Raw genomic sequence first — 17,370 nt, 5'->3', positions numbered from 1 at the left:
AGTATAACCTCTAAGTCTTAACACTACTGCTGCCCATATAGTGGACATGTGCGTGCAGACAAACATTTTACATATTCAGTAATTTCAGTCTAAATGTTAAAGTATGCTATATTGCCTAACCGGGTACTAAGTCATATAGAAACTAATGACTGCGTTTACTTCTGCAATTCATGGTATGAATGAGATCATTAGGTCACAATCCTCTGAAAAACTCACAAGAATATTTCACTAAGAATATAAAGACATAGTAATTAAGTCAGATAAAAAAAACCAGGACATTGCTATTGCATCTAACAATCTTAACACAAAGGAATTGGCATTGGGAATGTCAATGGGATTTCTAGCCAGAGATCCAGTAAAAAAAAATATTTGCCACTAGCCCCCCTACTGACCATTAATTTAAATCCCCTATACGCAATAGATAGAGGTCAGTCGATGAAACGTTCGTCTGACAGCCATCTCTTTGGAGTCCCCAAATACTGAAGAAGATTGGACAAAGAGCTTGTGTTCTCTAGCAGGGACCCACAATTAGAAATCCAACGTGCCAAGAGGCCCCAGACTCGTTGGCGAGTTCGGCCAACATTAGTCTAATGTGTATGGGAGCCTTAATGCACATCTCCAGATCTGATCATCTCAAAATATATTTATGTGTGATTGACCTCAAAAGCTCTTCTCGTAAGAAAACCCCTATCCTTGTGACCATCATTGAAATAACCGTATGATCAGGTCATGCACTGTGACATGGTGAAGTCATGGGAGGATGGCTAAAGATTCAGTTTCACAAATGTAAGACTCAAGTTACATCAAATGTTAAAGGAACGCTGTGACAGTGAGGCACAGAAGAGCACACAAACAAGCAAATGTGGTCATTAGTGTGACGAATATTGTTATTGCATTCTCTGTCTCTGAATCAGTGGTAAAGAAGAGGTTCAGGTCAACAAAACAGGGAATGGGGACATCTCTCTCGAAACCAATGCAGAAGTGGAGATGACTGGAACCCTGTGGCCGGTACTCAACTCTCAGCATGGAGGAAGCTTTCATAACTACAAAATATTAGTACGTTTCATCTATTTTTATTTTAAACACATTAAAATAACTTCATCAAGCTGTAGAATCAGCTTCCAACTGTATTTCCCGACACTCTCCTTACACAAGGTGATGGTGGGGGAGAGAAGGACTGGGCAGATTACATTTCAATGCCAAAACCTTTTGTTTTAAGGAGATTCAAGCTGATGCCAGGGGCGTCTGGAAACGGCTTTCTGCTCTCACGGTGTCGAAAACATTGAGAACTCAGCTGAGATATGTGCTCATGTGTATGGGGTACACGGGAGAGTCTGTGCACTCTGTGACTGCAGACTTGTGATTCATCACAGCGAGCACTGCACGCTGTCAAGATTCTCTGGTTCCGGTGCTGGGAGCGTGACCTCCAGTATGCGATTTGCAGACATGTGGTCAAGTGCCAACTAGACAAACAGTTTTGCTCAATACTGGTGAATCGTGCGAGGCTGGACATGTCCAGTTGGATTGTGGTCAGAAATACGCAGATTGCATACTGCCAGGATTCACAGACACATAGCTTAACTACAGCCTTAAACCCCAAGGATAGACAACTCCTTTAAAGGGTACTGCACCTCTGGATTATAGTCTACTAGAGGATTTGGTCAATCTCAGGCGTAACCGTAAAATGAGACCCTTTGGAAGCTCCACGAAGCACACAGCCCGATTCCGCTCACAAATAATCAAACATTTTTCAAGTCGTAATGTGGCCGAAAGTTTGCAAATCGCATGCTCTCCGGCACTAGCACCAGAGTAATCTGACAGTGTGTACACTGCACGCTGTGAGAATCCACAAGTCTGCAGTCACATACAGTGACTGCAGACATGAGCCCCAAGCCTTTGCAAAACCTTTAATGCTTAGTGGGTAGTGTGAAAAATACAAGATTTTTTTTTTTTTACATTGATGATGATATGGAAAATTGTAAAAAAAAATTTACTAAAAAATGTTTTAAAAAATATACATTTAACAAATACGTGATTTAAAAAATACATACTTTTTCTGGTGACATGTTCGCCATTATGCTCCTTTTCATTTACTGTAATTGTTGTTCTACGTAGTTTACTACCTTGCTTGTTTAATGGTAAAACTCCATCATTCCCAATAAATAATCAATCTAAAAAATAGATAACGACTGAATGAACCTGCGCAGAGCGTCAGCCTTTCTGCTGCATGCCCCTATGTTAACTCTTCCGGTCTTCAGCCACCACATTAGGCTAAGTGCTGTCATGAACACATTGGCGCAGTGGAGCTGCATGCTTCAGGTTTTAAACATAAAGCTCGATATTCCCAATTAGATTTCTGAAAATTTTAGTACTTTTCTGTTAACTTCAAATATTTGTGCGGAAAACACCCCCCAATAACAATATTAAACACAATCGTCACATCAATCTATTAAAAATTCTATTATTCTGGCCATTTCCCCAGAAGATACTGCACAACAATTCACATATTCCTGTAAGAGAAACGCGAATGGTCAGTTCAGTAAATATCATTGTGCTCAGGGCTGAAATGTGTCCTAGTTTTTCCAAAACCGTCTGTAAATGTCTGTTTTGCTTTAACATCCTTTATACATTTATTTCATCTTAACAACATTAAATGGCTTCTAATAATAATCCAACATGTATAAAAGGCTTCTTGATTTTAATGATTTTTTTTCTTCTTCTTCTAATTTGAAATACCAAAATGTAGCATGCTAAAATATTGCAATTCTTAACACTAGCCCAGGTTCAAGCACAATAGTTAAAAAATATATAAATATTATTTAAAAAAAAAAACTAAAATTAATATTACTAATAAAACGAAAAGTTTATATGAAAAAAATGTATAATGAAGCATATTTAGCATTCCCCATCCGCAGAAGTCCAATCAATATTTAAAAAAGAACCTGAAAAAAGAACCTGAAGACTCACCTCTTCAGACAAGCCTACAACCTGCAGTAACCACCGATCGACCAAACCGCTGCATGACCAGCTCTATCCTCACCTACTGTATTCTCACCCATCCCTTGTAGATTGTGAGCCCTCGCGGGCAGGGTCCTCACTCCTCCTGTACCAGTTGTGACTTGTATTGTTTAAGATTATTGTTCTTGTTTTTATTATGTATACCCCTCCTCACATGTAAAGCGCCATGGAATAAATGGCGCTATAACAATAAATAATAATAATAAAATTAGATCATACATTAAACGCCGTAAAGAAAAATAAAAGTAAAAATAAATAAGTTATAGCTTTTAGGGGAAAAAAACAAGGGGGAAAAAAAAGACAAATGTGCAAAAATAAAAATTCGGAATGGTTTTGGTCCCACCTTCATTATAGCAGTTTCCTTGTTTTGGCAAACTCCTGCACAAAACTCATGCAAAGAAAAAAAAAAACTGTGCTCTACCCGACTTCCCTTCCCCAGCGAGCAAAGCTGGAAGCCGAGGAGCGGTGTGCTCTTGAATAAAAAAAAAAAAAATGAGATGAGACTAAGTGATGAGCGCGTGTGCTCGGATAAGGTGTTATCAGAGTGCGCTCGTGTGCTAATAAAGTATTTTTGGCGTGCTCGAGAAAAATACTGGATTTGCCGCTGCTGTTTGACAGCAGCAACACATTCAAAAATTACCTAACAAACCAGCAATCTCTGCATGTGAAAATACTCGATTAGGACACGAGCGCGCTCTGATAACATCTTATGCTCGCTCATCACTAGAGACTAATCCTTTAACATAGATGGACTGTAACAGGTCGTTTTCTAATGTCACATTCCATTTAAGCTCCCTTTATATTCAAGGCTTATAAACAATTCTCTTCCTTTTGCCCAACGCCATGCAAATATAAAATGTGGAACGCGGCTGAGCTTTTTGATCTATTCTTTTCTCTTCGCTCACAGGGTCTTGGCAGCGGCATTTCATCGTGTACACAAAATGTTAACAAGAGCGCAGAGTCGCTCTGTTCGTGTTTACATACATAAAGGGCCAGGTCTCCCACCATCCGGGCCTGTTTTCTGCTTTAAACATGACAAATCACAGAAACCTAAACATGAAATAAAAAGGGAAAAACAACAGACACTACATCATCAATAAACTGGGGGGTTAATGGGCGCTGCTATAAATACAGGATCGGCAATTAATCCTTAGCACACCAGGTTTTGATTAAAAAACTATATATACATCTCTTTAAGGAGGGCATATTGGATGCCTATTTGGGCACCAGAACATCTGCTTAGAGTTTATATGTGATGTAAACATGTAAAAAAAATGTAAATTTCTACATCTACATCGTAATATATCAGGCTGAACATTTACTATGTTGTTTGTGGTCTTAGCATGTGAAGCCCTAAAGCTGCACATCCATATTTTCCTATCCACGAGGCCTTTGAAGCCCCATCTCCAATTTATACAAGTCAGCCTATAAACCTTCCAGAAACACCAAATTAATAAATGGAAAAATAGAAATAAATGTAAAGTTGTTTAACAGCTTGACTAGAAAGAACAGACTAGTTAATCAATTCCAAGTTACGGTATATATTTAGGGAAAGCCAAGCTACAATCTACATGGCAGCCATTGTATCCACCACGAAGGCAGTTATACATCCATTGTTCCAATATTTTTGCAAAACAAGGTAGTGTTGTTCTGTTTGCTACAAAAGTTGGCTGGTAACTCATGTAACAGCTATAATGATGGCCATATAGGTTGCAAGCCAACTTTGTTAGAAAAATACGACACTAAAAACAAAGTTATCCCTCAATTCAAGACGTCGCTCATCGGGAAAGGGTCCATCGCCCATCGGGAAAGGGTCCGTCACTCATCGGGAAAGGGGCAATCACTCATCGGGAAAGGGGCAATCACTCAAAGTATAGCATTATGGACCCTGAATGAAGGGTCATGAAGGACACATGGGACACCACAAATGTATTCAAGCTCTACCTTCCTCAGGATTTATGACTGTCGAGTTCTAGGCATTGAGGTCCTCTGAAATTTGACATTTATCACGGAATATGTGGGTAAGAGATAAATGTCTATCACTTTGGCAGCTTGGACATCTCTTTTTATAGGAAAACAAGAAAGGGGCCTGGATGATTTCTTGCAAAAACAGAAACATTACAGGTTATAGATATTAGATTTTGTAATTCGGAGAACTGATTTGATTGCCATATGTGGTGTTGGGATGGAATTTTCCACTATTATGGGGAATTACCATCTGCCTCAAGAGATTTTGGTGTTCCTCTGGATCAACATGTTAGGTGATAGACATAAATCCATCAGGTCCAACCTATCTTCAACCTTAAAAAACTATGACAGGTCAACACATACACAAAGAAGAATCTGGCAGCAAATCTCCCTGTAGAACCAACAAATGGAATAATAAATGAGATCTATCACCAGGTTTCAAAATAGAAGTTACATACATAATTAATTAGATCCCTTGGACCTAATGACATTGGTGTACTTACTTTGATATTTGATAATTCATGCCTCTGTGGCTGCATTATCCTTTTTAAAGTTTTCCTAACTTCCATTTAAATAAATACTTAATGAAAATGTTAATGTTACTCCAATTTGCTCCAATCTGGTGACATATCCCTTTTAAGAGTCCCAGAATTCCCAATTAAATAAGTGAACTGGCTGTGTAATTTCAGGGGAAGCGGGGGTTTCAAAGTTCTGCTGTAAACAAGTAATCAAACTGAATAATATAAAGAACCGACAATACTTCTTTCCTTCATATATGATCTTCTGGAGGAGCTTCCTATAGATCCAATTAAACCAAAACCACCGCAGTCCACCGCATAAATCTTTGCATAAAACTGCAAAGATGAACAAAACCGGGATATTTCATTCAGCGCGGCTCATGGCTAAATTAGTAATGTCACACTCCTAATCCTCTATACTATGATAAGGTTAAATAGACTAAACAGCTACAAGACGTCGTCGGCTCGTTGCAGCACAGGTATACGTATATACGACTCTCATTGACCCTTATGCTCTTCCATCCCACAGACAACAAATATTTGGAAAGACTTCAAAGTGCAATGATGTCTGCATGCCTCTAGATATATTTTCAAAACCTGCTAAAAAACTGATTACTAAAAGGTTTCTGTGAAGAATCTTTGACTATTCTCAAAGACCCCTGAGCACTTTGTCAACCTTGAGGTATTTCACAAGTCACCCTTACCATAAATACAACTTGCTACCCCGCTTTGAACTCTATTGTATTCCCTTAAAATATAACATTTGTAACAGGGCTTGTCCACTTGCAGCAATATCTCTTTGTTAGGCCTCTTTCAGACGTCAGCGTGTCCGGTAGGTGTGGTGACAGTTTCACATGTACTAGAGACACTTAAGGTACCGTCACACTAAGCGACGCTGCAGCGATACCGACAACGATGTCGATTGCTGCAGCGTCGCTGTTTGGTCGCTGGAGAGCTGTCACACAGACCGCTCTCCAGCGACCAACGATCCCGAGGTCACTCCCCGGTAACCAGGGCCGCGCTTAGTAACCCGATGTTTACCCTGGTTACCAGCGTAAACGTTAAAAAAACAAACACTACATACTTACCTTCAGCTGTCTGTCCTCCGGCGCTGTGCTTTCCTCTGCACTGTCAGCGCCGGTCAGCCGGAAAGCAGAGCGGTGACGTCACCGCTCTGTTTTCCGGCTGGCTGGCGCTGACACAGGATGCAGGAGGAGTGCAGAGAAGCAGAGCGCCGGGGACAGACAGCTGAAGGTAAGTATGTACTGTTTGTTTTTTTTAACGTTTACGCTGGTAACCAGGGTAAACATCGGGTTACTAAGCGCGGCCCTGCGCTTAGTAACCCGATGTTTACCTTGGTTACCAGTGAAGACATCGCTGGATCGGCGTCACACACGCCGATCCAGCAATGTCAGCGGGAAGTCCAGCGACGAAATAAAGTTCTGGACTTTCCTCAGCGACCAACGATCTCCCAGCAGGGGCCTGATCGTTGGTCGCTGTCACACATAACGATTTCCTTAACGATATCGTTGCTACGTCACAAAAAGCAACAATATCGTTAACGATATCGTTATGTGTGACGGTACCTTTATACAAGTAGACACATTCAAGTGAATGGGTCTCTGCAAGTGTCAGTGTGTTTCCACAGACAGTGTGTCACTGGACAAAATATGTTGACACGTTAGTTTTTTAACAGAATCACGGGTCTTAAAACATCCCACCCACATGCACAAGGATGACATCTGTGGGTTATCAGTGTGAAACGCACCAGCGCCTGGGAAGCAACAGTACAGTTAGCGCTGTTCCCCGGCGCCGGGTGCTGATGACTGCTCTCATCATTCTCCTCTGCGCTGCCAGTGATCAGAGCGAGCAGGGGAGAATGATGAGAGTTATATTCAAGTGATAACAGTGAGAGCAGGCGGCCGCTGATGGGACTACTACTCCTATCAACCTACACCTGCTGCCGCTAATAACAGTGAGATCACGCGCTATAAATAAATAAAAAACCCGGAGTGGGTTCCCCTGTATTTTTGATAACCAGCTAGGCAAAGCTAACAGCTGTGGACTGCAACCCACAGCTGTCAGAGTTAACAAGGCTGGTTATCAAGAATAGAGGGCTTGGGGTCACCCCCATTTTTGACAGCCAGACTTGCTAAAGCAGACAGCTGGGGGCTGGTATTCTTAGACTGGTAAGTGGCCATGGATATATTGTCCCCACCCCACAACCTAAAAATGGCAGCCTACAGCCATCCAAAAAAGGCACATCTATTAGATGCGCCAATTCTGACTCTCTGCCTGGTTCTTCCCACTTGCCCTGTAGCAGTGGAAAATGGGTTCATATTTGTGGGGTTGATGTCACCTTTGTATTGTCTGGTGACATCAAGCCCACGGGTTAGTAATGGAGAGGCGTCTATAATACACCTATCCATTACTAATTCTATAAAGACACAGCAAGTATAAAGTCTTTTATTTGAAATCAAAACAAAAACACACTTTTCCTTTTTATTAAAAAATAACACACACAGTTATACTCAGCTAACGCCCATTCCATTGAAGCCAATGTCTCCTGTAATAAAACAAAAATAGCTTTAACCAGTCCAACGTTCTGTCTCACACCGTAATCCATGTCTGGGGATAAAAAGTTTTCAACCTGAACAGTGCAAAGATGCAACCATCCAGGCTGAGAACCACTGATTAATGAGCTGCTGCGAGAGCAGCATCAGTGACTAATGGTGACCTCATCAAGGTTACCACCAGTCATTGAGGCTGCTTTCCCAGCAGGGCTGAACTGTGGTAACCTCAGCACAGTGAGGAAAAATACACCGAGTTCACCGCAGATCATCATGAGAAATTTCTCATCGAGATTCCACCCGCAGCTGTTCGAGGTACATGACAGCTGATCAAACCAGCTGTCATCTGCGGGGAAAGATGCGTGCTCAGAGCTGGAGCCTGTATCAAACACAGGAACACGACCTATGACGTACCTATTTGTCGAGAAGGGGCTTTAAAGAGGACCTGTGACTTGCTAAAAATAAATAGCATTAAGTACTTTGTAAAAAATCATTGAGCTCCCCTGATTTTGCTCCTGGTTCCATTTTGAGCTGTGTTGATCCAGTGCAGAGATATTCACTTATTTCATTCTGTAGCGCATTATGAGAAATCTTTGCTTTGCGGTCCAACTGGGAGTGTGCATTTTCACTCCTCTCTCCCAGATGCAGACAATCACCACTCAGTAGCTAATCTAGCAGTCTATCAGTCTTAGAAGCTGTGGTTGGCAGTGTCAGGGGTGAAAGCGCATGCCCCAGAAACGACTCTGAAGAAACACCCAGTTGGGCTATAAAGCAGAAATTTCAGAGTGTGCTTCAGAAGAAACAATTATGAATATCTCTGCAATGGAGTGATGCAGCAGAAAATGGAAAACATTGGCAGAATCAGAAGAACTCAAGGATTTTTATAAGGTATCTAACTCAAACTGTTTTTAGCAAGTGACAGATCGTCTTTAAAGTATTGCAGATACATAAATTCTAACATGAACTTCTGTAATATAGCCCTTAGATTCCTTACTTTAGGAACTCTACACTTCGTGTTCCTCTCTCCCCATCTCAGTTGTTCAAATACTCAGATCTTCCTCTCTACTGCCACATGGCAAAGCAAAATTTTGATAAATTTTATTGTTCGTTCTTCTTCACAGCAATCAAAGCAGTTAGTGATTACAGTGATGTTTTCCTATTCACAATAGTCACGGCATTTGTCTCCACTCCCTTGCAAAGTCAGCGTTTTCCCTTCTCCCCAGTGGTTACAGCAGTTTCCTGTCTCCCCAGTGGTCACAGCAGGGTTCCTTCCTGAGGTAGTAACAGAAGCATTTTTTCTCTTCTCATTGGTGGTCATCACAGTACCCACACACAACAGATCAGCAAAGTATTACCGTATATATGTATATATCACTGTATATATATATTTAGCATATTACACGTGAACAGCCCTTTTCCACTTGCAACATGTAGTTTCTGGTCACTGCATACAACTCTGCTACCAACGATCAAGTGCGGAACCATGAAATTATCTCCATGATCCAACTTTAGAAACCTTCTAGTGATCAGCTATTAGATAAGTTATGGCCTACCAAACGCTGCCACTTCAGGAAAAATAGAGTATTACATGCCAAAAGTTAAAATAAATGGCTAATTGTATCTAAGAAAAACGGACCGGACAAGTCCACGGGAGCTAGAGAAATCCGCTCTTTGTTGGTAATGCTCTGCTCTGAGGGTCCCTAAAAGGACATATGGAAAGGATTATCCTGGTGAGACAACCCCTTTAAAAACTTAACAAAACCAATGCGAATAATTCTATTAATTACTTCATTATACAAATAACAATTCCGATCATTGAGGAAATGGACAGTAGATTAAATAAACAGTGTTGGTACTTACAATGTAGCAGCAAAGAGGGGAAAAGGCGTGCGTCCCGCAGACATACAGGTGGGTTTCATTAAACCTCTGCAAAAGCCTTATATGGTTGAAACACTCCGTCTGCCGGGAAAGAAAAAAAAAGGAAATTATGTTCTAACCCAAGAGCACTAAATTCTGCTGGTGAGGAGACAAACTAATCTTTTGTTAAACAGTATCTGGTTTGTAGACTGAATTTGGCAGGACTAGAGCTTCTTTAGGATATTCTATAAATGCAGAGAGATTGCACAGCGATAACGAGGGCAGACAATGCTCGTTACACGGACATTCAGCTACAACCTAAACAATAGGCTTCATTATCCTCGTAATGATTAATAACAAGCTCCGGCCTGGTGCCACTTTCCATAACATTTTAGGGAAATATAAAAATAGCAACTCTAATAAAACGCTATAATTGGAATAATCGTCAGTGATTATGTAACACCGCGCTGGGTTGTGGCTAGATTGCAACCTGTCAGGAATAAAAAGTATCACTATATATGGCAGCCTGTATTCTGAATCCATCCAGGCAAGTAGAAAAAGAAGAGGAGATCTCTTGGATCTGTCCGTCCAAGGAATGGGACTGGAAAAAGTTGAGGTTTATGAAGGGCCCTTGGGTAACAGAATCTCAGTACGCCCTTCTACACTTTTGATTTTTCCTCTTCAACTTTTGGTAGATAGATTTCTATCAGGATTAGTTATTTGCTTTATGAGCTTTCGTTTTTTACGATTACCATTTTATGGTATGACTTTCTGATTTCTTTTCATCACATTCTTATTTTGTGCTGCGTGGAGCAGGCTCAACCTCCTGTGCCAGATCTCTATGTGCAGTGTACACATCATGTAGATTCAGATTTTTGAGAAACAACTCTGGCAAATTTGTGACATCCTCATCCAAAACAAGGAGAACAAAAGCTTCACCCATATGAGTGTCTCCTGGCGGAGCGAAAGCAAAGATAGGGCGCAAATGAAATGTTCCTACGTTATCAATACAAAGGTTAGTATCTGAGCAATCACTACTTTGCCACCTTTCATTCTACACTGGTTCACGATTGCCCTTTTTACCTGATTGTTTCGGCCTTTGTCCTGGCACGCCTTGGTCTCATCCGCATTAACTTCCCAGTGAATCTAAAATAAATAGAGAGATAACAAATTATTATTGTGGCTGGCGGCTTATTCACCATGAGATAAAACATTCTCCATCTTGGATGAGGAGGGCATGGCCAATGCAGCAGCGTCAAGAAAAGCAAAATGTGTCCTTGCCTGGGAATCAGATATTGGTGCCCAAATACATGGTCATGCTGCCTAATATCCCTCAAAATATCAGTCAGCTCATTGATTAAAGTTAGCAAGATGTGTATTTGAGGTACAGTACAGACCAAAAGTTTGGACACACCTCATTTAAAGATTTTTCTGTATTTTCATGACTATGAACATTGTACATTCACACTGAAGGCATCAAAACTATGAATTAACACATGTGGAATTATATACTTAAAAAAGTGTGAAACAACGGAAATTACCGTATGTCTTATATTCTAGGGCTCTTCAAAGTAGCCACCTTTTGCTTTGATGACTGCTTTGCACACTCTTGGCATTCTCTTGATGAGCTTCAAGAGGTAGTCACCGGGAATGGTCTTCCAACAATCTTGAAGGAGTTCCCAGAGATGCTTAGCACTTGTTGGCCCTTTTGCCTCCACTCTGCGGTCCAGCTCACCCCAAACCATCTCGATTGGGTTCAGGTTTGGTGACTGTGGAGGCCAGGTCATCTGGCGTAGCACCCCATCCCTCTCCTTCTCGGTCAAATAGCCCTTACACAGCCTGGAGGTGTGTTTGGGGTCATTGTCCTGTTGATAAATAAATGATGGTCCAACTAAATGCAAACCGGATGGAATAGCATGCCGCTGCAAGATGCTGTGGTAGCCATGCTGGTTTAACATGCCTTCAATTTTGAATAAATCCCCAACAGTGTCATGAGCAAAGCACCCCCACACCATCACCCCTCCTCCTCCATGCTTCACGGTGGGAACCAGGCATGTAGAGTCCATCCGTTCACCTTTTCTGCGTTGCACAAAGACACGGTGGTTGGAACCAAAGATCTCAAATTTGGACTCTGGACTCATCAGACCAAAGCACAGATTTTCACTGGTCTAATGTTCATTCCTCGTGTTCTTTAGCCCAAACAAGTCTCTTCTGCTTGTTGTTTGTCCTTAGCAGTGGTTTCCTAGTAGCTATTTTACCATGAAGGCCTGCTGCACAAAGTCTCTTCTTAACAGTTGTTGTAGAGATGTGTCTGCTGCTAGAACTCTGTGTGGCATTGACCTGGTCTCTAAACTGAGCTGCTGTTAACCTGCGATTTCTGAGGCTGGTGACTCGGATAAACTTATCCTCAGAAGCAGAGGTGACTCTCGGTCTTCCTTTGCTGGGGCGGTCCTCATGTGAGCCAGTTTTTTGTAGTGCGAGATGGTTTTTGCTACTGCACTTTAGGACACTTTCAAAGTTTTCCCAATTTTTCGCACTGACTGACCTTCATTTCTTGAAGTAATGATGGCCACTCGTTTTTCTTTACTTAGAATTTGTATTATGGCAAGAAAAAAGCAGCTAACAGTCTATTCAGTAGGACTATCAGCTGTGTATCCACCAGACTTCTGCACAACACAACTGATGGTCCCAACCCCACTTATAAGGCAAGAAATCCCACTTATTAAACCTGACAGGGCACACCTATGAAGTGAAAACCATTCCCGGTGACTACCTCTTGAAGCTCATCAAGAGAATGCCAAGAGTGTGCAAAGCAGTCATCAAAGCAAAAGTTGGCTACTTTGAAGAACCTAGAATATAAGACATAACAAAAAAGTGTGAAACAACTGAAATTAAGTATATAATTCCACATGTGTGAATTCATAGTTTTGATGCCTTCAGTGTGAATGTACAATTTTCATAGTCATGAAAATACAGAAAAATCTTTAAATGAGAAGGTGTGTCCAAACTTTTGGTCTGTACTGTATATGCATCTAAGGTATGTAGCAAAAAAAAAAAAAAGGCAAATATTTGTGCCAGGTATATATTATGCACATGTCTGGATCTCTTGGCTTGTACTTTGCACTGTTCCATAATATCCTACACCTACATATACTTTCATCGCATCACCATTAACCATGTAGTGCTAGCAGCAGCATCTAGATCGGGTGCCAGCGTAGTAACAGTCAACAACAAAAAATCTAGAATATAAAATTTTTATTTTTATGCTTTAGATAATACGACACTCGACTGTTCGACATATCACGGAATTTCTGATCTTGCTACGAGAAGGCAGCTTGTACATCGCTATAAAGGTTTATTTCACGCTGTAATGTGCATCTGCTGCCATCGGATCAATGCATACACATCTTTTTTACAACTCCCAAAAAGAAGTTTTGGCAGAAGGTCTATTAACAGCCTCTAATTAAGCAGTGTTGGAGCTAATGAGGAAGAGATGATGAAGGGGGTCATGTAGATTGTCATGAAATGCTCCCCAAAGGCCGGAACCAGAACCTCTCCCCCGTGTTGGGGCCCTTATGTTATAGAACAGGCATTACTGTAGACAGGGGCATTCACTAAACAAGAGGACTTGCTCGTGGGTCTGGCAGGCACTCAGTAAATGTTGCAAGGTCAACACAAGACCTGTATTACAAAGATTCCCCAAACTCTGATGATCTGAAGAATTGTCTCCCGAGACCACTCAGGAAACTGCTGATTTTACCGACCGCAGTCGGCAAGCCCCACTGCCAATCAAACAACCAATTTTATCCAGGGAGTCCGCAGTCCACCAGACTAACAGTCTGTAAATGAAGTACGATAATTAAAGGGTTTGTGCAAAGTAATTAAGTTACCCCTTAGGGTATGTTCCCACGGTCAGTATCAGGCAGTGCTTTCGATGCAGCACATGTCCGCTCCGTCTAAAGCGATGCCGGCTTCTGAACGCAGGTGATTCCGCATGTGTTCATTGAACCGTGCAGAATCAGACCCAAAACATTGGACTGGTGATATTTATTTTGCAGAGACTGAACATTTCCGCAAGATAAACAGACATGCTGCAGTCTGGAAAGACACGCCACATGTCCGCATACGCAGGGAAGTCGCGGGTGCCGATGCACGGATAGTGGACATGGGATTTCTTGAAATCCCATCCACTATGCTGTAACGTCTGGCTGCTACAGGTTGGACGCTGCGGATGCACACAGAATCCAACCCGCAGAGTTTACTGACCACAGGAACATAACCTTATAGATCAGGAATAGCCTTATTGCTTGGGTCCGACTGCTGGCACTCTGAGTGCTGCACATGGCTATCTCTGGAACAAGGGTGCCCATGCAGGACCTCCACTCCATTTGGAGGGGTCTCTTCAGAGCCTTGTTGACAAGATAGATGGGAGTCCCAGCAGTGAGACCTCCAGTGATCAGGAAGTCATCACTAGTGATGAGCGATCATGCTCGGATAACGTCTTATCTGAGCATGCTCGGGTGCTAACCGAGTGACTTCGGCGTGCTCGAAAAATATGTTTGAGCCCCCGCACCTACATGTCTCACGGCTGTTCGACAGCTGCAAAATGTGCAGGGATTGCCTGTTTGTTAAGCAATCCCTGCATGTGTTGCAGCTGTCTATCAGCCATGAGACATGCAGGCGCAGGGACTTGAACATGCAATAAGAGCACGCCAAAGTCACTCGGTTAGCACCCGAGCGTGCTCAGATAAAACCTAATCCGAGCACGTTCGCTCATCACTGGTTATCACCTATCTAATACATAGGGAGTAATTTCAAATCCTGATACATTTTGCATCCTATTGATGTGAAGGGGGTTCCATCAACCTCATTTCCACATTATTGAACTCATTCTTGCAAACTCAATGGAAAAGCAGGCAGATTAGTTTCAATGAATTGGAGACAAAACACATTTAACTGCTCTTGTGTGGCATAACTCCACGTGTCAGCCTTGGATTTCTGATGAGGATCCGGTTGTAAATAATGTTGGTTTCCCATTCAAGTAATGAGAGCTGAGCTGCAATACTAAATGCAACAAATGGATGAGAATGGAGGGGGGGGGGGGAATATTTTTTCTAATCCTAGACAAACCCTAATAAATAAATGGTCCTTCCTAGTTGGACTTTATTTGAACTGCTCATATCTACAATGTAATGACCAAACAACAACATCATAAATTTCTTCACTTTAATCCCTGATCCTTGCAGCAAGTAACCAATTTACACTCGAGTCGATTCCATCATGAGTCACAGGATAAAGAATTTGGAACGTGTGTGTCCTCATAGTGGTTAGTAACGGGAAGATCTGCAGTCACAAACCGCGAGAGGTATTAGAAATAATGGTTTCAATAAAAGCAACAAGTAGACGAGTCGGACTCCGATGCCGTGAGTCATTTGTTGTCAACGTGTTTAACTTGGCAAAGAAAAATCAAAAGCCGTTTTCCATCTGCCCTTAGGCTACAAGGAGTGCCCTACTATCACCTGCTTAGTCACAAAGGGGTTCGACCTTGTCATTAACGCAATCATAGAAAACATATCTTGCTGACAACAGTCCTGATACTTCTGTTAATGTGTGGTCATGACTCATACACCTACTTAAAGAAGAAAAATATTAAGGACTGTACTTTCCTTTTCCCTTGTCGCTCAAATTTCAACACTCAATTTTCTTTGCATATGTACAAGCACCACCCTTGAATACATGTGAAAAAAGCTTTAAGGAGGCAGAGATTGTATATGAAGGCACAGAAAAGCTTCACTATATTAATGATTCCCAACCTTATTGCCATTCAGGAAACCTTAAAAAGGTTTCCACTTTCCATTTACGGTAAATTAGATTTTTTATAAAAAATATATATTTTTTAATTTTACTTATGTTGGCGTTTTCTCATATTTTTGTATCTGTCCAAATGCATGTTTTTAAAAAAATATTCCACTTTGGCAGACGTCTCCCAAGCAAGCTGAAACTTTTCGGTTTCTGTAGTTGACATGTCAACTTTGCAGTATAGACGGAGACTGAATGAAAAGAGTTATCTCATTATCAATAAAAAGGGTAAGAACATTAATGACAGCTCTAATGTATCGCTGGAGATCTTTACAAGTAACCCTAAATCTCAAAATGAATTATTAAAAGTAAAAAGTGTGAGAACCCAGAAGTGAAGTCCAGCTGATCGACCACATTTTCAGAGAGTGAAGCTGTAAGGGGCTGTGGCTTAGAAAACTGTGTGTTTTAATAGCTTCAGCAGGAGCCTCCCCCCTTTTTTGTAAACACCAAAAATGGGGGAGGCTCCTGCAGCACTTAGTTCTACACATAGAAAAAAAATAGGATAATGACGCAAAAGAAGGAGAAATACTTAATACAAAGAGAAGATTTACCTAGTATGTATTACTCTTGCAACTCATTTGGCTCCGTAAGGGGCTGTATTCCTTCTGTTCTTATAATACAGGAAGAAAGTGTGTCTCTAATGAGTCCGCTCAGAGGAAAGTATTTAAAAAAAATAAAATAACCACAACATTAAAAAAAAAAAAAATCTTTAAGACTTGCATTTAAATATTAAAGTAAAAAATTAAATATTTGAGGCATTCTTTTTAAATGTAGGTGAGTATAAAGCAAACCGGATCAGCAGCATGCGCGCTAAATTGACGCCTATGCGAATGGGCGGCTCAGGAAGCCTGTTCTCGTGATCCACTCAAATTCCTCAGCAATTTTACCATCAATTGTGCAATAGCATGTAAAAACTAATGTCTTAGCAGGCTTTAAATCTGCGGATTATCCCTGCTATTTGGGAACTCATACAATATATCCATATTAGTGAACAATAAAAAAAACACTTACTGTTCTCCGGGACCTCTGAGAAATATCACTTGAATTGAGCGAGAAGATGGCACCTCTGGCGCCAACGTACAGAATCCCATTTTCATCCTCCAGGAGTAAAGTGCTGTAATTCTTCACATTATCGCTAAACCATTTTGCATCAGAAAGTTCTGCGGAAGAATAAAATGCAGATATTAATAATAAGATTCTATTAAATCTTATGTGGTTACAATGCAGGGTATTATAGAAAGTAGAAAAAAAAATGTATTACATGGTGTAGTATCTTACAAAATATTACATTTAGATGGGGCTGTCCGGTGAATAGAAGCTTATCCCCTGGATAGGTGGTAACCTATAGCTGGATCCCCCACCAATAGACAGAACATGGCACCATCGGCCCTGGTAGAATGGAGTTGTCATGGGCATGCTGGATCGGCGCGCCATTCATTCTCTATTGGAATGCTGAGCACTGCGTTCAGCTTTATCCAGTAGCCCTATAGAAAATGAATGGAGCGATGTTCGCGTACTGCCGCTACATCCTAATGGGGAAAGAAGGTACCCCATTCTTCAGATAAGTGTGGGACCCATTC

The 17,370-nt window shown here is 41.3% G+C and overlaps 1 protein-coding gene across 3 annotated transcripts in view; it reads right to left on the bottom strand.

The window, feature by feature from the left end:
• SEMA4G (semaphorin 4G) overlaps window positions 1-17,370 on the bottom strand; it is a 205,753-nt gene that overhangs the window by 67,057 nt on the left and 121,326 nt on the right. For all 3 annotated transcript variants that reach the window (XR_011318531.1, XM_069753730.1, XM_069753731.1), the window contains exons 3-5: window positions 16,802-16,950; window positions 11,015-11,077; window positions 9,935-10,033 (exon numbers count right to left, since the gene is read on the bottom strand). Coding sequence is in view for 2 of the 3 variants with exons in the window: in XM_069753730.1 (XP_069609831.1) it covers window positions 9,935-10,033; window positions 11,015-11,077; window positions 16,802-16,950 (311 nt within the window). In the remaining variant the exon portion in view is untranslated. The remainder of the gene's footprint in view (window positions 1-9,934; window positions 10,034-11,014; window positions 11,078-16,801; window positions 16,951-17,370) is intronic.

Source organism: Ranitomeya imitator, chromosome 2, assembly GCF_032444005.1.
Source record: "Ranitomeya imitator isolate aRanImi1 chromosome 2, aRanImi1.pri, whole genome shotgun sequence".
NCBI lineage: Eukaryota > Metazoa > Chordata > Amphibia > Anura > Dendrobatidae > Ranitomeya > Ranitomeya imitator.
This window is presented reverse-complemented; position numbering and strand designations above follow the sequence as displayed.